Raw genomic sequence first — 21,084 nt, forward strand, 5'->3', positions numbered from 1 at the left:
TATTAGCCACAAGGCAAGACACATAACAGTCCAATGTTTTTTATTCTTTCAAAATGACACATTATAAGTGGGAAATAGTGTCATGGTTAATTTTTTAAATTTCGAGTAAAGGGGATAGGTTTCTACAAGTTCTAGAAAAACTGTGATGCTGCGTCGGTAAAGGGTAACATAAGATAATTTGGCTTTATCAACTGAGTTGATAATGAAATTCGGCCACTATAATGAGTTTCTAAAACCGACGTTGCGAGCGTTAACCCTTCCTCAGATGCTCAAAAGCTCAACTTTCGTAAAGCTTTACAGAGGCCGAAAGTTCATTTATATAGTTTTGGTTTTTCGACTCTGATCAGGACTTCAAGGAAACAATACTTTTCATTGCATAAACTAATGAAGTCGTTGTTTTTCGTTATGGCCTTTATAGCTTTGATGATCATGAGCAAACTAGACAGCCTTCGTCTAGTTTTGACGGAGCAGTGAACTGGTATCTTTGCCACGATGGGAGTTTTTTTCTCTTATAAAAAGCTTAATACTACGGGGAGAAAGGGAACAAGGAACATTTCAAACTGCGTAAACATAAGCTCTTACCTAATTCTAAGGATCTAATCATAAATTTTTCAATAGTAGCCTCTTTTGTGTTTTGAATAAAGGGACACTGTAGTCAGTCACGTATGACCTCAAGTTGCTGTCCAGTTTCTGGTAGTTACAGGTAGGTCACCTCTGACAAGATTTGAATTATGTCTTAAACATTGTTAAGCTTGTGGCTTAAACATAAGCTTAAACATGAGCTCTTACCTAATTCCAAGGATCTTATCATAAATTTTTCAATAGTAGCCTCTTTTGTGTTTTGAATAAAGGGACACTGTGATCAGTCACGTATGACCTTAAGTTGCTGTCCAGTTTCTGATAGTTACAGGTAGGTCACCTCTGACAAGATTTGAATTATGTCTAAAATAATGCTAAGCTTGTGGCATGTCTGTAATGGACTATAAATATTCAGCTTATTTTTGGCGTATTTAAAAGTTTCATTTAGCTTCGATCAGAGAGCTCCTCATCGGATCTTGGTCTTCATCAACTGCTCCTAATTGAAAGGTAGGACAGGGAGTCCTGAGTGACTGATTCAGTTAAGTTTGTCTGTATATGCCAACGCATGGGCTCTTAAAAAAATCATAGAACTTTGAAAGATACCGGTGAAATAAATCCTTAATTGTACCAAGGCACTGGCGAATAGTTGTTTATCAGATACAAGGAGGAAATGTTTGAAAAAGTGTTCGTTTGAGCGCGGATCACACGCCATGTTCATCGAATAAGTTCTCTCATTGTCGCTATAAGTGGCAACGAACTGATATGAATTGACAAAATACAACATACAAAGCGATACATTACTATTCAATGATCATGGTTCAATTTAGCGAATCGTTTCCGCTTGCTTAAATACGGTTCAATCTGTTTGAAGAGAAGGCTTAGTTTGAGTCAGAATGTCTGAAAACAAGACTGATGTGAGAACTACCACGGGGCCCTCTTTGGCCAATTTCGAGAATAAACTCTTCTGTGGTGGGATAGGTGTTACCCCAAATTAAGAGACTTTTAAAAGTATGAATATCATGGTTATGGTTCAGCTTGGTAAAACTATGATTCTCTGCCTGTGAATAAGCAGTCGAAGACAGGGATGAATTTTTAGCCGAATCTCGACCAAACTCATCTAATAAGATTAGTGATAAATGACAATATGAAATTCTTACTAACCGCTGATATTTGTAGGTTCTTCAAAATGTTATTGATTTTGAGTGCCATGATTTTCGTCTTCGTTCAGGACCGTGTGGTAAGTGACGCGTAAGAGAGTTTCACCTGACCTTAATTTCATGACTTTGACTAACATTACATGTCTAGTCTCAACATTTCTTATTTGCCTTACTGTCACCCGCATCTGATATTTCAGAATTTATGTCCGTAAGCCATTTAAACGATTTAAGTGAAATACCTATCAGTGACCTTTACCATATGCAGTTCTCTCTTACAATGGGTCTTGTATCACAGGTGTGTGACAGGGAACTTTTCCCTGTTTCCATGTTCAAAATGGATATTGACGAGAGCCAGAAAAGTGATCTGCCGGAAAACGACAAGATTGAGCTCCTTCAAGGAGGAGAAGATAGTGAAAGGTAGGAGTAGACAGAAAATGGAGTTTCTGGTGCATTTTGAGATGAACCTTGATTTAAAAGGTAACTCATAAATTTAGCTTTGACTTCAAGGTTAACTTGAAATCAACGTTGATTTCAAAACACAGTTCTGGCTCATTTTGGAGACAACCCTGATTTTAAAGGCAACTCATGAAGTACATCAACCTTGATTTCAGAGTTGACTTGAAGTCAACCATTGATTTCAAGCAAAGAGTTCTTGCCAGGAGAATGGGCTCCTGTTCTTGCACATTTTGAAATCAACCTCGATTTCAAAAGACCATTTAAATTTTTCACAAGTGAATAATTTCACACCCTTTTCACAATGTCTAAATCTGTACTTTAAATCTGTACTTTGAAATCAACCCCGTTTTCAAATGTATCATGAAATATGAGTTACCTTTAAAATCAAGGTTGTTCTCAAAATGCGCTAGAAACCCCATTTTCAATACTGTAGGAATAAATTCTTACCAACCGAGTGCGAAAGCTGTACCGGGGAATATTGATCCGTGCAAGAGAATATGAATTGGTGGCTTATTTTCTCTTGGTCTGAGGTCGTGACAGTACCCACCGAGGGGAGCGAGGTCCGTACAAAAACAAACACTTAAAATTTCGTTTCTCTAAAAGTAAAGCCCAAAAAATGGAATAAAACTTAGGTTTGGATCATTCAGTACAGTCATTTTGCTTGGCTTTCTGTCTGTATTTTTCCGGTATCCTTCAGTACAACACTGTGGTATATTTTGCGTATTAATGGAAGAATAGCTTGAATTCACAGACTCGAGGGAGTCACAGCGGGAGGCGCAGTGAGAGACCCAGTGGAGGCGCAGAGGCCTTATGGTCAGTGCACTGGACTCTGCGTCGAGAGGCCCGGGTTCGAGACCTGGCCAAGACTATGCGTTGTGTTCTTAGAGAAGACTCTCTGCTCTCACAGTGCCTCTCTTAAGGGCACACTTAATTTGGAGCCTCGCTCTATTGTGTGTTCCACATCGTCATGATGAAAGCGATTAAAAGAAAAAAGAAACAAAAGAGACAAAAAAAAAAGACTCGATCGAACAATTCTAAGTGATAACCATGCCAAAGTCTCCCAAGTAATCGACCACTCAGATCAATCATTTCTAAATGTTGACCATGAATAGTCTCCACATCCCTAAGCCGGATCAGATTTATTTTTATCATTCTTATAACTATTATTTTTATCATTATTATAACTATTATTTTTATCATTATTATAACTATTATTTTTATCATTATTATAACTATTATTTTTATCATTATTATAACTATTGTTATCATGATTACTACAAAAGATGAGATTCAGATATTGCACCAATCAAACGGTAAACATCTTCATCATCATTATGACTGGGACAGTTATTAAACGAGATGACAGCAAGTAAATGCATTCAAGAAAATTAGTAAATCTACTAGACAAGAACTTTGTTCTATCAATAACCGGAAATTTCTTGAAAAATAAACTCTTGACTTGCGATTTTGTCTCTCTAGCCTTCGTAAATGAACAGTTGCTGAACAATTCCGGGCTAATCAGATTTATCCTCTCCTCAATACTCTCAGGCGCGCAGTTGGTCCACCAATCGATGTTGATGTTCAGCCGTTGAAAAATCAAATTGCTGATGCTTACGGTTTCCAGAAGGATCCCAATAAAGATCAATGGAAGAAGCTACCAAGTTTTGAAGGTCAAATCGGAAAAAGGAGGCTGGGCAGCAGCTGCACAGTTAGCAGAGCAATTCTTCAGAAACAACAACAACCACGCAACACCATGGCAAAATTTACTAGCTACACGAACCCCATCAACCTCCTTTACATCACAGCTGCTAGATACCTTTTTAACTCGTGAATTGCGCGCATGCGCAAGAGCGAGTTATAGATACGATGTGGGGAATGGCATTCGCTCGCTCGCTCGCTCGCTCGATTGGTCGATTCCTGTAAACTTTTTTTAGATTTTAGGCTTTTGAGTGCATTTGATAGTTTTTGGCGAGCAATAAACAGACGAAATGGCGACCTTTGTTGCTAAGAATAGTGGTGGGGTGAAAAAGAAGCCAATGATAATCTTAAAATAATTTTTTTTTCGTTTTAGTTTCAACAAGCGGCGCCAGCGACTGGCAGGCATGCAAGGATTCACACTGAAATAACAGAACAACCTTAGTTTTTCATAAAATTGTAAATTACAATCCTTGAACTTGAAAAAAATCCGAAGATTCATTGAAAATATCACTTACTGCGAAGCGCTCGGAGTTTACAGATGTTCAAAAGCTTTTTCTGTAATAGGGTGAGATTGAGGACAAAATTGATCATTACGTTTCGTCGCGTGTGTTTTTCCTGTGTGAAGTAACAGAAGATGCCGGCGACTGACGAAATAACAAGTTAACACGAAAATCAAATAACACGTAAACAAACAATTTTAGCTACCGATTTTCAGTGAATTTTTAAAGAACAATTTTCTTTTAAGTTTCAAGACAATTTGAAGATTCAACATACATACAACGTACTAAAATGCGAAAGTTACACACCACAAAATTGATAAATAGGCCTGAAATGAAATTCTATCTTGTTATTGATTATACGTTGCCTAGCACGTGACTTAAATCTACCCAGGCGGAGATCCAAAATGACTGTGGCAGTCTTGGCTTAGATATATCACTCAAAACTCGTTCCCGTTTGTCTCATTTGATAAACAGGGAATCGTTAATGTTTTCATTAAGACAGTATTGCCTTGATTTTCTAATAATTACAACGAAAGAAAGTAAATTTCCCTTTTCACCCACATTTACTTCCAACCTTTTCTTTTGAACCAGAAACAAAAATGATACACGTTTAAAACACATGACATCATCCACCTTGTCAAATGTAATAGCATGATCATTTCAATTGTAATGCCTTCTTATCCCAACGTTTCTTTGTTTCTTTGCTACATTAGCGAACACTGAACTACTGCTCGTACTCTAGATATGACAATCAACCACAAAATTCCCTAAACCAGATAACATTAAACATAGTCTAAAAAATCATGTGTCAATTCACGAGTTTGCTCACAGAGCGCTTTGATTGTAACCCATGTTCTTTGGGTTCAAAGTAATAGAAAGTTAATTGCTTGCAAGGAAACTAGAGACAAATATAGCGGCATTATCCAAAGCTTCGAGATCCCTGCAACTGGAGTGTGTTTTCCTTTACCTTATGGCAGCGCCACCTATAAGTCAGACTACGACGTCGGGCTCATCGGAGTAAATTCTGGAACCCTCACACAGAGCTTTAATCAGTATTTTCAAGCCGCCGGCCCGAATGGATTTGGCAAACCCTCAGAGCTTGTATTTGACACAAATGTTTATGCCTTCACTCTTGAATTCGCCATGCCCGCGATGTTTCTCAAGATTCCCAATACGTTTCCTGACAAAGTTGCGAAACTTGAAACAAAAGTGAAGTACAAAATGCAAGAATTGGCCAGTGCTTATTATAAGATGTTCAAGTATAACAACAATTTTTTTTAAGCGTTGACGACATCAGCTCAAAATAACATGCAAGCTGCGCCTTGGCAGGTTCTGAACGAGTGGCTGACAAAGTTCGACAACATGAACACCGCTGAAAATTTCAAAAAGGGTGCAAGAACCGACCAAGCCTTCAGACTCGCCCACAATAATAAGTACCAAGCGTTTGTGGCGGCCGTATCACAAAACGGAGGATATGAGCCTAGTATGATAGGTGATTAATGATTCGTTGAGCTAAAAGTCTTTAAGCTTATCGACTTGAAATGTTTCCTTATTATGTGTTAAGTCAGTTTCAGCATGCCTTTGGTTTTCCTTAGCTATCATCTGTGAATGGTCCAGAAACCCACGCCACTCTCTCGACCATTCAGTCGGATGCAAAGCCTAAGTCAAGCCCGTTTTGTGTACTTGCGTCCTCCCGCGCTTAGAACAGTTTTCTTGTCTTCATTTTCAATGTTTAGTTATAATTGCCTCTTGACATCTACAATAAATCAACGGTCGATTGATTTGGCTATAAAAAATGATGGTTAAAAATTGAAACGAAACTACAAATATTCCGACTTTTTTCAGTTTTCACTAGAAGAAATACATTCAGCTCAGTTAAAATAGACAATTAAACAGAACAGGAGTATTAAAAAACAAATACTGCGGGCGCTTATTCAAGGAATAACTATGTTGCATCATAAGGTTAAACAACATGCAATAGTGAGCTAAAATTAACTTTAAGTAACGACTGACACGAACAATTCCTGCCTCAACAGACAACGTTGCTAAAGCGCTACTCTACGCTGCAGAGGCATATCACACCCGCGGCGCCATGCGGCATGTGGTACAGGGTATGCAGATGAAGGCGATCGACAGGGGCGAGTTTAACACACCGCTGTTAACTTATGACCTGTGGGTGTCCATGATCGAAAACTGGGGAGATGCAAATAAGGAGTACGCACACTGTGGCCCAAATGTCCTCATAGCGGCGTGCTTAAACAAGATGAGTAAATACCTCTGGAGGATGTTCAACGAGATGCGACTAGTCCGTGTCCGTCTGCCATCTAGAAGCAGTCAGGGATTGCTAGCCTTTGGTACAACCGACGACCCTGAAGCTGCTGCGCTGCAATGGCGGCGAAATGGCCAAGCTACAGAACCTAAAAGTTATTACAACTTTTTGAAAAAGTTCCAGTGTAATGGAATGGTGAACGTAGCAGCTCATGCACCCACCGCTAACCTGGGTCTCTCGGTGGCTTGTATGACAAGAATCAACAACGTAGTGGATGCCTACAATGCAAGGCTGGCAGTTCTTGTGACCAACAAGGACGGAGATGTCAATGCTTAACAGAGAACTTCTCCCAACAAAGGCAACACATTATCAAGCGTACAGATAGGGAGAATTCAGGAAATCGTCAAGAGACTTTACTAACGTCAATCAATTATACATCCCAATTCTAACAAATATTTAATCAGAGAGGAGAATTTAGAACTAATCATATGTAAGATGAGCGGCTATCATACACCACCAAAACAGTATAGCGACACTATTATAGTTAATCTTTAACTTGCCCACATTTAAAGTATCTACCATCAAAGTTTAGCTCTCTTTATTATCTTAAAGGAGATAAAGAGGGATAAATGCCAAAGTACACTCTTGAATCTAGAGTAGTTTTTCCTTTCGCTTCGAATTCCTTTGTCGACCCAGAAAAATCAACTGAAAACTTGGTCTTGCATGAAAGTGAAACGATTTTGGTCTAAACTTGATTCAAACGTAACTTAAGCGAATATAAACGACTAGAATTCAGGAGTGTAAATTGTTCTTTGTCAACTTAAGTTAACCGCATTTATTCGAAAAAAAAAAGGTTTAAAAAGCCAACTGTCGTATTGAACACTTTAATGTGGAACACCTAAACTAGGATTACTTTCTCCTATGAATTATTTCTCAGGCAAAAACTGTTTACACAAGTAATTTGTGAGAACCATTTGCATCTTGAAATAATAAACTGTTGGAACCAATCAAGTGATAACTTGTTTCTGTTCATTAAGTTGAACTTATTCTTGAACCCAGATCCCACGAGTGAGTCTGGCTGAGGGAGATTCGGATAGGAGTTTAAGATGTCTGTTAAGTCGAGTAGTGCATGCGTAATGAGGATTGAAACTGTCTTAGACAAATGAATCCTCAGTCAGATTAATAAGCATAGAGAGGCCGCCGAGAGAATAACTCAAAACAGTGGTGATAAATTCAATCGTCAATCTTCCTCAAAAACCAGATTCAGGTTGTTAGTGGAAAATCACATGGGATGTCCATGGTTTCAATTCAGGGCTTTACATTGATCACTAGCCTTACTTTTCTCGGTTAAAAGAACAAAAGTAAAGAAACCGACAATATTCGCCAGAGGTTTCAAATAGCTCGCTTAAATCGTCAATGATTATTTCAAAATAACCCGGCAAATTTTTGACATGCTTCTTCTTGACCTAACCCTTTTTTAGGGTTTAGAAATCAACTGACTCTAAATTGAATCATGAACAATTTCAATCATTAGATTCTATTCGATGAGGCTCCTTTTTTCTGGTTCTTTGTAACACAAGCTACGACGACGTACAAATGTGAGACGCTGTCGACCCGGCTAAAAAAGATGGCGTAGTTTACAGGATTCCCTGTGAGTGCGGCAAGGTGTACATCGGAGAGACTGGAAGACCTATATGCAAGACAGAATTAAGGAGCACGATCCAGACATCCGACTCACCCGTACCGAGACCTCCGCCGTTTCAGAACATGCCCACAACACCGGACACAAGCCAGTCTAGAACAAAGTAAAGTTTATTGATCGTGACCCTTATTACTACACGCGCAGGGTCAAAGAGGTAATTCATATAAGACTTCACCCCAACAACATCAACAGGGATAGTGGAAAAGAAATTCCAGAAGCGTGGATGCCCATGATCAAAAAAGACAACAACAGGAGATCCGTACGACAGCGGACCGCCGAGGGATCAAATCACTGAGTGAAACAGCAAGGATCGAAAAGCACCAATCAGAGCTGTTGAAAAACAACTAATCACAGCAGAGCCTCATGCTTTATAAGATCACGCATGACCAGTCGACCTCATCGCCTGAAGAAGACCGTAAGAAGATCGTGAGACAAACGAAAAAACTAGAGAAAAAGGTTTTATCGTGAGACACTTTGTAAACAATAAAGCGCCTTTGTTTCATTAGGTAAGATAACTCTTAAGGTAATTGTAAGGTCATCCAAAATCTCTTTTGCTCCAGACAGCGACTTTTTTAGTTTTTTTATTGGATCGATGAGGCTGCGAATCTTGGTTTTCCATTTGGAGGTCTCGTCATGCAGATGATCATACAGCTCAGTAGGAAAACACTTTGAAAAAAAACTAAATTGAAAATAGAAAGAAAAGATTAACCACATCGCTCTATTGGGGAAAAGTAATTAATCAGCCAGCAGTGTTTGGTAGCGACTACATCAATTTTACCAATCAAATTTTTTGAAATAATTAGTAATTAAACGTCTGCGGTTGTTACGAGATCGCTTTTATCCGTCAATCTCAGTAGTCCTTTGTGCTTTGAGGCTTCATTTAACTTTCGAAAAAGAGCACTCACGAGATATTGGTGCTTTTGTCGTGTTTTGATTCACTGCCCCTCTGGGAGTGCGTCAAATCAAAAGGTGAGTAAAAGATTTTTGAGCAACTGTATTTTTTTTCTGTCAGATTTTCTGGTCTATTTAGACCCTTAAGAAAAAAGTATAACCATTTCCAAGGTGTAGTGTGGGCAAACACCATGGAAAAAAATTGAATAAAATGAAAAGGTTATCCACACCGCTCTGTTCCTTAAAAAAGCTTATTATCAGCCAGCAGTATCTAGGAGCGACTGTATTCATTTTTACCAAATTCAAATACAAAATAAAAATCTGAAAAGAGCGTACAAGCGACACCTGAACTGTTAGAAACTTTTAAGTTGCGTCATCGATACCTGAAATGTTAGAAACATTCTGTAACATATATATCTCCTCTAACTCATCAGTTTTTTTAATCTCTTCTTGACTTTTCAGTTACAAGTTTACTTTTCATAAACTATCCACTTCAATAAAAGAAATATATACTTTTAGCTTGAACTTCTTGCCTCACCTTTTGATTTGATTAACTCATCGTAAGGCAGAGACAAATCAAAACAAGACCCCAATACAGTCTTAGTGCGCGCTTTTCGGAAGTTGAATGAAAGCTGCACAAAGCACAAGGAACTACTGAGATTTACAACTAAAACTAGTTTAGCCACAAGCATAAGGACGTTTAATTATTAATGATTTCAAAACGTGTAATTGACGGTCTAAACGACTACAAAATGTAAAGAACAATTGTCATTGTTTTGATGACATCCAAAAAGTCAATATTTTCTGGCCCACGATTTTTTTCTGACACCTATTGTCAGCTATATTCAGTATTTATTACATTTAATGTCGTTTTTGTCGAAAACTGGAAGAAAATTTAGTTTATTACATTTCTTCATGTTTTGTACGGGCGAGGCGAATCTTCATTCTAGTAATTTATAATAAGAAACCAACAGGGACGTTTCTAACAGTATCTTATTTGGTCGAGTTCGCAATGCTTAAATTTAATTATCGATACCTGAAATGTTAGAAACATTTTGTAACATCTATATCTCCGCTAACTCACCATTTATTTTTTTTCTATCTCTTCTTGATTTTTCAGTCAAGTCTACTTTTTACAAACTAACCGCTTCAATCAAAAAAATTTGTACTCTTATCTTAAACTTCTTGGCTCACCTTTTGATTTTATTTACTCCTAAAGGTAGATAGTTAAAGCAAAACAAGGCCCTAATAGTCCTTGTACGCTCTTTTCGAAGTTGAATGAAACTTCAAAACACAAAGGACTACTGAGATTTACAGCTAAAAGTGGTCTTGCCACAAGCGTAAGGACGTTTAATTACTAATGATTTCAAAACATGTCATTGGTAAAATTAATACAGTCGCAACCAGACACTGCTGGCTGGTTAGAAGCCTTTTCGGGAACAGAGCGATGTAGATGACCTTTCCATTTTATTCAATTTTTTTCCATGGTGTTTGCCAACAATACACCTTGGAAATTTTGTGCTAAGCCGAGATAAAAAGAGGTATATTTCAGGTCATGGCGGTAGCGCCAAAGTAGGTGTCAAACAAAAAAAATTTCAGCAAAAAAACCCATTAAAAATACAAACTTTAGGTGCTTTGTTCTCATAAAGGGCTGATCTACATAAGCGAAGCGAAATAAAACCCTCAAAGTATAATTTTTTTAAAAGATGAGCTCGGCAATTTGTGCCATTTTTGATAATCGCTGTCGTTAAAAACCGGCGTTTGAGCGCTGAAGCGATTTTCGCTCAGAAAATTTTTTTTTGCTATATTCGAAAAGGCCAATGTGGTTTCGATTACTTTTAGACTGAGATAGATTCCCAAGCAAAATTTTAAGGAAATTGATATTTCGACCCGAAACGCACCGGACCGCTTTTAGAGAGACTGCGTCTTGATTAAAAAGCACTTCATTCAAACGAGTCTTTGTTGGTGCTCAGAGTACCAGCAAACCATTAATGTTTAATGGAATCTGAAATAAGTTTTTGAAATAACAGACCAATTTTTGGCCTTATCTTTCCATGCACGCAATTTGCTTTTTTCTCTCGTTTTTATTTTTTTGTCATTGCTGACCATAATTTCGAGGCCACTATAGGACTTTTAACTCATTATCGTGTAAAGTGTTGATCTAATAAGCAACCCAACATGCGGTATGTCAAGTCTTGACGATGCAGCAAATTTGTGGCTTCATTTGTCGGGTGGGAAATTTTTTCATACAAAGAATTTCCATCGAAGGACGAACAGCATAAACAGACGCTTAGCAAAATTCAGCTTTTACCTTATTTTCAAGATGTAATAAAGTCTTCAATCAGGGTGTTTTTGTTTTTTCGTTTTTTTGAGTGAGTATCGTCATTTGACCAGCCAAGAATGCGTGGTAGTTTTCTGTGTTCATATTACTAATGACGCATTTTGAAGTCATTTCTTAAACATTACTAAGCTTGTGGCAAGGTCCACCAGAAGCCATAATTATTTGCCCGCTCTTAGTTCATTTGGAAGTTTCACTTGGCTACCGGACAGAGCGCACGGATCTGAAACTTGGAAGTCAAAAGGCAACTGCTAGTAATTTGAGGTAGGTAAAAGACTTTCAAAGTACACACACTACGTTTCCGTACAACAAAAGAGGCAAGGGTATAATTTTTAACAAGTATGACTCTTTTACTGCAGGAATTTGGTCGAATTTGGATAAAGCTTGTAATGGTTTTAGCTTTTTAGCTTTTCAAACAACTCGTTCAAATCAAAACTGAATGAAAGCCAGGGATCTTCAAGTCCATTTAAAAAAAAAGCAAACATCGTTTCGAAAAAAAGAAGTTCCTGAGTGGATGATTGAGGTTGATTGGAAGTTGAACTTATCTCCTAAGTCCTTCATTTTGTTCCTCCAAACACAGTGTTTCTTCACGGGGCTTGTCACTGAACCCCGATTACTTCAGAAAACCTTATTTCCTGACATGTTGAGGATAAATAAAAATTATCTCAATTAAAGGCGGCAATGAAAAGAACGCCTGTAAAATTATTCACAGTTTTACAACTGTAGTAACTTATAAACACCTGAAATTCAGAAAAAAGTCTATCTCTGCATGACTGATTAATCATTGTTTCGGGAGATCTTTTCCTCTAGAACAGTTCCCTCGTTAATTCAAAATTGTGATCCACGGTGAAAAGAATATTACTCTTGATTCGTTACGGAACATACTATTGCGCGCCAAAAAGTTAGCTGTAGTCATTTTGTTGGGTACTCAAGGGGAAGTAAGAATTTTTAAGTGATTTTCTTTGTTTCCACGTCTGTGGAAATTGTTCACCATTTAAAAAAAAAAAGATGAAAAAAAAAGTGTATATTATAATTTCCTAAAGGCTTTTTTCTTTCCGTTTTTTAAGTGAGAAAAAGGTACAGGTTTCAGAATTTGAACTGAAGAATTTGCATTAAATATTAATGAAAACTTCAAAAGCAATCAGTCAACTCTTGGCTAGAATATCAAAATGTTTGAAAAAAAGTTTGATCGAGTCAAGATAGGTTCACCAAAAAGAATTTTAAGGCAAAAACCTCTACATTCGTTTCTTTGCGTCTTTCACCCTAAGTTATACAACTTGAGCCACTTTAAAACAACCTGTAAAAGTACAGTCCTTTCATACACCTGTGACATCATCTTGGCAATTATGAGGTCATCCTCGATTCACTGTCTTGTAGCAGGCCTCAATTTTTTGTCCAGTTTTGAAGATTTTATAAACTCTTGGCGATTTCGTATTTGAAAGTTTTTTTTTAACATGTCAAATAGACGCTTTTGTAAGCGAAAAACTTAACGCAACGAAACAAATGAGTTTCTGGTAGTTACTGTATTAATATTACCAATGATGTAGTGTAAAGGTTTTTACTTCTTAAACACTGTTACCATTGCAGCAAGTCCACATTTAGTCGTAAACATTCAGCACACGCGTTGTTCCTCGGAAATCTCATTGAATTAGCGAACAAAGGATAGATTTTGGGTCGGGAAACAATGCATTTAAAGCGAATCTGAGAGGCAACAGGTTGTTTTGAAATTCAAGTCAAGAGTTCGCATAAAGTATTAATGATTTCCTAAAACACTTAAATACAAGTGGCAAAAAAAACTCACTTAGCAACGAAATTTTTTATTTTGATGAACACTTTTGTTGTTGCAACTGTTTTTTTTTTTTGGCTTTTTTTTCGCTCAGTTCTTAGTTGTACAACCTTGTGAGACACCTTGCACGCTGTAGATAACATCGTTGATTGAATAAATGACATTGAGGTCATGAAAAAGCTCAATCTGCGGATGGTTTTACAGTTCTTTTAAAAATCTTGATTATTCGATATTTATGATATACAAAACACAAAGGATGAATGACCAATACGATCACTTAAGTAAAACGCTTGAAACAGGGTGGGAATGTGGCCACGCACACAGTGCCTGATGGGAAGGTTGGGTTTAATATAGTGAAACATTTAGCGGCTTCGCTGTTTTCTGTTCGACTGAATATTGTATCACGTGTTATAAATGACAATGCATTATTCTGACGGCTTATTGATATTTGTAGGTTCTTCAGAATGATCTCAATTTTGAGGATCTTGGTTTTCATTTTGGTTCAAGGACATGTGGTAAGAGATGTATAAACAACCCACCGATTTCCATTCATACATATATATATATAAACATCAAAAAAGTTTATCTTCAAATCACTAACAAATTAGATAACTATGAGACAAAAAATGTATCGTTAGCAGAGTCTTGCAGGTGGGTTTTAGATGTGAAACAAAATCCTGAGAAGTGAAAAAGATGAGTTCATTAACAAATAACCAAATTTTGGACAAAAGCCATCTGATAAGAATATATTGTTTAGTATTTGCAAATGAGTCATCGGTGGAAAGCATAAAGATTTCTCAAAAAACGATCTGAATTCAGATAATTTCCCTACCAGCAGACCAGGTATAAAATTTATTTTTCCGTCACGAGCCCTTTAAACCCTAAGAGTGACCAGCTCTAATTAATCATTAAGATCATGCAGGAGCCCATTACCCGGATTCTCCATACGAATTGTACCCTTGAGTCAACCCTGTCCCGTATCTTTTTATTTTTAGAACTGAGATATGTGGGGGGGTTCTTTAATTTCCCGTGAAAACACGCTGACATTCGCATAATTGAAATACTTTTGTGCGGCCTGCATGTGACGTAAATAATAGAGGACCACAGCTCTCTTATGATTGGCTATTATGTAAACACCCGCGAAAAACCCCGTAGGAACTACTTCTAAAAATAAAAAGATACGGGACGGGGTTGACTCAGAGGGTAAGTGGGGAAGATGGAAGCTCCGGGTAATGGGCTACTGGATCATGAGAGTAGAGAAAATGATCGCAACCTAAGAAGCTTTGATGAGTAAACAAATTCTCCTTGTCAGTACCGAAGGAAATGTATAGAGACGGCTGTGGAGAAAATGGATACTGATCTTAGGCTGGAAAGGGTTAACGAGAATCTGGCGTTATGTATAGAAAACATCCTTCGAGTAGCTGACAGTTATTTCAATCATCTTCTCTTGTTTGCTTAACGACGTAATGCTACTCTATAGAAAAGTAAAATTTACTCGGGCTAACCTGTTTTTCGGAGGGTTCATTGTGTAACTAGATTCACATATTTGTACCGCGAGCTTCTCCCTACAATGAAACTAACCTTTGAAAGGTTAGTTAGTTAACAATTATTCCATGAGCGCGTGTTGGATATGAGATGGTATATAGCAATCTCTTATCCAACAAATGCGAATGGAATGATTGTTTTAAAAAATTTCGTCAAAACCTGAAAGTTTGGATATTTCGAGCTTTTTTCAGCTCCGTGACAATAGGTGCGATACATTTCCATCTAAGATGGCTCGGAATTAAAACACTAGAAATGCAAAATTCGGAGTTAAAAATTAATTAATTGGAAATATTCACTATTTTTTACCTATTCTATTAGCTGTGATTTTACCGAGATTAACTGTTCAGGGAAACATACAGAGAATATTACCCAAAGGACAAGCGTAGAAGGTTCTTCCACTCTCCACAACCGTTACTCTTCCATCTGTCACTCCTATATATCCAGTTGACTTCACCCTATCTGTTTCATTAACCGTTTAAATGAGCGCAATAGAATGGGTGTGAGTAATCTTTACCACTTGAATGATATTACCAAAAAATGTGCACTGCATCTCAGGTGTGTGACAGGGAACTTTTCCCGGTTTCCATGTTCAGAATGGATATTGACGAGAACCAGCCGATTGATCTGCCGGAAAACGGCAAAACTAAGCCTCCCCGAGGAAAATCAGATGGTGAAAGGTAGGAATTGCTGCAAACATTATGTAAGAAAGGCGGCGGAGCATTCTGAAACTTGGGGGAAGGCTTATCTTTCACTCAGCCATGCGCATACTCCTACTCAAATTTCCCAAAATGCCCTTTGCGTTGTTCGGTGGCACAAGCAAACCTCTTTGCACTCTTCACAGTTTCGATTGAGTCCGTAATCAATGTGTGACTTGTAGCACAGTCTTTAATTTAATTTAATCTTTCACCTTCTGGTGATATTTTCTTTGCTATAATTGGCTGTAGTGATTGCTTTGGTTTTAGTTTTACGATCCAGTCGAAAAGCACCCTATAAATATCGCCGATATTTACGGGGTGCCATATAGGTTATTTCAGTGACTGTATGCAAACACAAACAAACCAGCGACAACAGGCAGTGACACTCTTGGAGCGTTTATAATTAGTCGCAATTGGCCGGATAGATCAGGCGGTCTTCAAAGTGAGTAGCCAGTTTCTCGAGAGTTTCCCCATACTTTTTGTGCAAACTACATGATAATGATAGATAAAAGGTGAAAATTGACTTATCTCTCTGGGAAATTCTGATTGATAAAAGGAGTTTCTGAAGCAATCTACCAGTAAGGTCAATCGAATTTTGAAAATTGTTAGCTACCCTCAGTCTCCACTTCTCTTACGATTTATTTACGTCCATAATAACAATCGACGCTGCGACCTAAAGAACCACTAATGGCTCATTCAGTAATTCCAACGATTACAAATGTTTCTTTCATCGTTAATACTTTTTTTCATTATAAATATTATCATTTATCCCCTTCTCAATTCTTTCAGGCGCGCTGTTGCTCCAGCAGTTGATGAAATTACTCCTGAGAATTTGAGAGACGGCATTGCTAATGCCTATGGTTTCGAAAAAGATCCAAATGATTACCGGTGGAAAACACTACCAAGTTTTGAAGGTAAAATCGGCAAACCAGGCTGGGCAGACGCTGCACAGTTAGCTGAGGACTTCTTCAGAGCCAACAACGGCCACAATACGCCGTGGAAAAATTTATTGGATACAAAATCCGAACTCGACCTCCTTTACATCACAGCTGCTAGATATCTTTTTGTAACCCATGTTCTTTGGGTTCAAAGTAATAGACAGTTAATTGCTTGCAAGGAAAAGAGAGACAAATACAGCGGCATTATTCAAAGCTTCGAGATCCCTACGACAACTGGAGTGTGTTTTCCTTTACCTTATGGCAGCGCCACCTACAAGTCAGACTACGACGTCGGACTCATCGGAGTAAATTCTGGAACCGTCACACAGAGCTTTAATCAGTATTTTCAAGCCGCGGCCCCGAATGGATTTGGCAAACCCTCAGAGCTTGTATTTGACACAAATGTTTACGCCTTCACTCTGGAATTCGCCATGCCCGCGATGTTTCTCAAGCTACCCGAAACGTTTGCTGCCAAAGTTGCGAAACTTGAAACAAAAGTGAAGTACAAAATGCAAGAATTGGCCAGTGCTTATTATAAGATGTTCAAGTACAACAACAATTTTTTTCAAGCGTTGACGACGTCAGCTCAAAATAACATGAAAGCTGCGCCTTGGCAGGTTCTGAACGAGTGGCTGACAGCGTTCGACAACATGAACACCGCTGAAAATTTCAGACAAGGGGTAAGATCCGACCAAGCCTTCAGACTCGCCCACAATAATAGGTACCAAGCGTTTGTGGCAGCCGTACCACAAAGCGGAGAATATGCACCAAACGGGATAGGTGATTAGTGATACGTAGTGCATACTAAAAAGCCTCTAAAACGACTTGAAATTATTCCCTATTGAATGTTTAAGGTAGTTCAGCTTGCATTTGGTTTTGCTTCGTTATCATCTTTGATTGGTCTAGAAACCCACTCCACTCTCTAGACCAATGAGTCGAATGCAGAGCTCAAGTCAAGCCCGTTTTAGGTACTCGCGTCTTCCCGCGCCTAGAGCAGTTTCCTTGTTTATTGTTAATATTTACCCCATGAGTTATCATTGGCCACTTAAAATCTACGACAGATAAGTGGTCGATTGATTTGGTTGTCAAAACAAGTTATGATGAAAAAGTTAAACTAGAAATATTCCAAAAAGAGCTTTTTTTCAGTTTTCACTGGATGACTAACATCTAGCTCAGTGGTTTGATAGAACAGGAACATTTGAAAACAAATACCTCGGGCGCTTACATTCAAGAAATAACTATGTTGCATCTTAAACTAACATAAAATGTAATACTGAGTTAAAACTAAGTTTAAGCAACGATTGACTTGTACAATTCCTGCCTCAACAGACAACGTCGTGAAGGCCCTACTCTACGCTGCAGAGGCATATCACACCCGCGGCGCCATACGACATGTGGTACAGGGTATGCAGATGAAGGCGATCGAGAGGGGCGAGTTTAACACACCGCTATTAACTTATGACCTGTGGGTGTCCATGATCGAAAACTGGGGAGATGCAAATAAGGAGTACGCACACTGTGGCCCAAATGTCCTCATAGCGGCGTGCTTAAACAAGATGAGTAAATACCTGTGGAGGATGTTCAACGCGATGCGACTAGTCCGTGTCCGTCTGCCAATCAGAATGAGACACGGATTGCTAGCCTTTGGTACAACTGATGACCCCGAGTCAGCCACGCAGCAATGGCGGCGCAGAGGTGCAAATGCAGACGCGAAAAGCTATTACCTGTTTTTGAAAAAGTTCGAATGCAATGCCATGATAAACACAGTGACACAGAGAGTCGTTGCCAACACCCGTTTATCCGTGAATTGTATGACAAACATCAACAACAAAGTCAACGCCTATAATATAAAGTTGGCAGGTCTTGTGACAAACAAGGACGGAGAAGGGATGTAAGCCTCAATCTTTTTGTGACGACCCCAAGAAACAAGTGATAAATTCTCCCAACAAAGCCAATCCATTGTCAAGCAACAGGTGGGAAGACTTAAGGAAATCATCAGGAGACCAAAATCGTGTTGAAGATACGTCTTAATTCTCACAGTTGATTTTAATTTTAACCTGTAGGGATAATTTCTAATCACATGTAAGTTGGGTGGCTATCATAAATCATTGGAGCAGTATAGAAGGTCTCAAGAGAAACTTGGCCGTTAGGCATAAAAATTAACAATTTTTAACCGTTAGTCGTCAAAAGTAACAAATTTTACTGTAGGTCCTCAAAAAAAGTTAACCGACAACAATGGAATGGTCAAAATTTTAAAAGTTAGCTGTAAAAGTCATCACTCCACTGAGACTCTCAGTATAGCTGCAGTGTTATATTTTGCTATGAACTTACTTAATATATTTAAAGTATATATAATTACTACCTGTGTTATCTTAAGTTAAGGTAAACGAGTCCTTCACTGGTGGGAAAAATTGACGCAAAACAGATAAAATGTCTTGCAACATGACGACTCAATAGCAAAAATATGAACTGATAAGAACCAACATCTACAAAAACTGGAGATAACTCGCAATATTGATGTTTGAATTTCCTACTAGGCGCCGTTTTGGATCGTTTGACGTCACACGGTTACCATTATGGATCAATTTCAGTATCTAAGTAACTGCGCTCCTACCCCTCCCCTAATCCAAAATTTACACCAACTTGCTAGAAGTTAATTGTTGTTGGGTCAGAGGAGGGGTGAGTGCGCAGCTGCTTAGAGACTGACATTGATCTGCCATTATTGTGATCAAACAACAGCTCCTAGGACCGCAGGAGTTCTGATCAGGGATCATGCAGATCATCTAGAAAACGTCACACGATCCAATTTCTCCGCACGCACTAAATTCTATAGTTTCAAAAGGCCAAGATCTGTTTGTTTTTTTCCTCACAAAAAATTTTTTTCCGCACTGATGCAGACAAATGTTACTGAACAGATCATCTTTGATAATTTCACGACAATTTGTTCAAACTGTGCGAGGTGGTTTTGTATAACGATTGAGAGGAGCCAATATACGCCCTCGTGGCATGGAGGCCTTTAACTCCCGAGATCTGATTACTATCTACCTCACCAGCTGCTTCACATTTCCTGGTTAATTAGTCACTAGAATTTGGTGTTAGATCAAGATAATAATTATCTGATAAGTTTGAGTATTCTCATTACCTGTCTGCTGGATTATGTATGGATATTATTGGGAGAAGTTATATGTAAATCACTTGTAAGGTTAAAAAAAGAGAACGCTCATATTCAGTTATCTTTGATTTAAGATAGTCGTTGCATGAAAAATATCTGAGATATTCGAGCTTCAAAACCAAGAGAGAAAACTCTCGATTAAAAATTTGGTCAAAAATTGGTAAAAGAATCCATGATTGTACTTTAAAATCAACGATAAAGTAGTAATGATAAATTGATTGACGATTTCCGTTTTTTGCCCTTACACAAATTTAAACTTTGCCTACCAAATATAATCGACTAAAATTCGGAGTGTATATTGTTATCATCAACTTATTTTAATCGCATTTAATCAAAAAAAAATTAAAAAGCTTAAAAAAGCCAACAGTTGTACTAAACACTATACCTCTAAGACAAGCTATTGATGACAGCCTTGTGCATAGTGTTGAATTAAAAGACTGTTGGAACCAACCCAGTGGTGAATCTTTTTTATCTTTCTGGCCATATTCACACCAGTTTCAGCTACGTTTAAAGGTATTTCTTAACCTCGAGCCCAGATCCTACGAGTGACTTTGGCCAAAAGGAGATTGGAACATAACTTGGAATTTACAAAAATCGAATGGTGCAGAGATATTTCTTAGCTATAATGGTAAATATCAATCAGATTTGGTTATGAGCAATGGCTACGGGAAAAACTAAAAACTACGAATAAATTCAGTTGTTGATTTCCTTGAAAATGTTCTTCAAGAACATTATCAGGCGTTCTCGTTTTCCAAATTTCTTTCAACTAAAAACTGGGAAACTGCAGGAAGTGGCCCTGGTTTAAATTCATTAATTTTCACAGTCGATTAGTCTGACTTAATTCAATTTTTTGGGGTTATAGAAGCAAGTAAAACAAAACAAAAAACAAAAAATAAATAAATGCAGGCCCAGCAGAGTTCGTATAAAGTGTTACTATTTCCTTTTTCGAGTCACGAACGCTCGCACTTTTAGATTCCATCAAATGAGCCGTTTTTGTTTCGTCCACAGTTGTGCAACCGGGGTCGCCGTAGGACCCTTTCAATACAATGAAACCATGCATATAACTTGTAGTAACTTGTAGTAATATCACCCACAATCTCTTATATTGTAGATACGCTGGCTGAATAGTCAATTCCTGTTTATCTTTTTACGATTAGTGACGCTCAGTTGTGGCCAGCGGTATTCTAAGGATAAGGAAGTAAAGATTTCATTTAATATCAGCTTGCCCAGTCAACTAAGCCGATTTCCACGAAGGCGCGTTGTTACAGATACCCAATTTAAAGTCTAATCAACAACATTTTCATAAGTAAATTGAAATATTAAAGGATGCAATCGCGTAATAAAAAAACTCTACAAGA

At 38.0% G+C, this 21,084-nt stretch overlaps 3 protein-coding genes across 4 annotated transcripts in view; all 3 read left to right on the forward strand.

Moving 5' to 3' along the window:
- Positions 1–20,176, forward strand: part of LOC113667423 (uncharacterized) — a 30,549-nt gene extending 10,373 nt beyond the window's left edge. The window contains exons 1-5 of one of the 2 annotated variants that reach the window (XM_089190678.1): positions 11,750–11,854; positions 13,831–13,891; positions 15,477–15,598; positions 16,406–17,334; positions 17,884–20,176. In XM_089190678.1, coding sequence (XP_089046804.1) covers positions 13,841–13,891; positions 15,477–15,598; positions 16,406–17,334; positions 17,884–18,449 — 1,668 coding nt within the window. In that variant the 5' untranslated portion in view covers positions 11,750–11,854; positions 13,831–13,840 and the 3' untranslated portion in view covers positions 18,450–20,176. Of the gene's footprint in view, positions 1–11,749; positions 11,855–13,830; positions 13,892–15,476; positions 15,599–16,405; positions 17,335–17,883 lie in introns of those variants that run through there. The other variant, XM_089190680.1, reaches the window with a different exon arrangement.
- On the forward strand, positions 957–4,174 carry LOC149036239 (uncharacterized). The gene is made up of 4 exons (XM_089190693.1): positions 957–1,086; positions 1,756–1,816; positions 2,032–2,153; positions 3,741–4,174. The coding sequence occupies exons 2-4, from the start codon at positions 1,766–1,768 to the stop codon at positions 4,021–4,023; spliced, it is 456 nt and encodes a 151-aa protein (XP_089046819.1). The 5' UTR covers positions 957–1,086; positions 1,756–1,765; the 3' UTR covers positions 4,024–4,174.
- Positions 5,222–7,666, forward strand: LOC149036240 (uncharacterized). Its single transcript, XM_089190686.1, has 2 exons — positions 5,222–5,882; positions 6,427–7,666. The coding sequence occupies exons 1-2, from the start codon at positions 5,699–5,701 to the stop codon at positions 6,993–6,995; spliced, it is 753 nt and encodes a 250-aa protein (XP_089046812.1). The 5' UTR covers positions 5,222–5,698; the 3' UTR covers positions 6,996–7,666.
- Positions 20,177–21,084: the final 908 nt, after the last annotated feature.

The sequence above is a fragment of the Pocillopora damicornis genome, chromosome 12 (genome assembly GCF_964200805.1).
Source record: "Pocillopora damicornis chromosome 12, jaPocDami1.2, whole genome shotgun sequence".
Lineage (NCBI taxonomy): Eukaryota > Metazoa > Cnidaria > Anthozoa > Scleractinia > Pocilloporidae > Pocillopora > Pocillopora damicornis.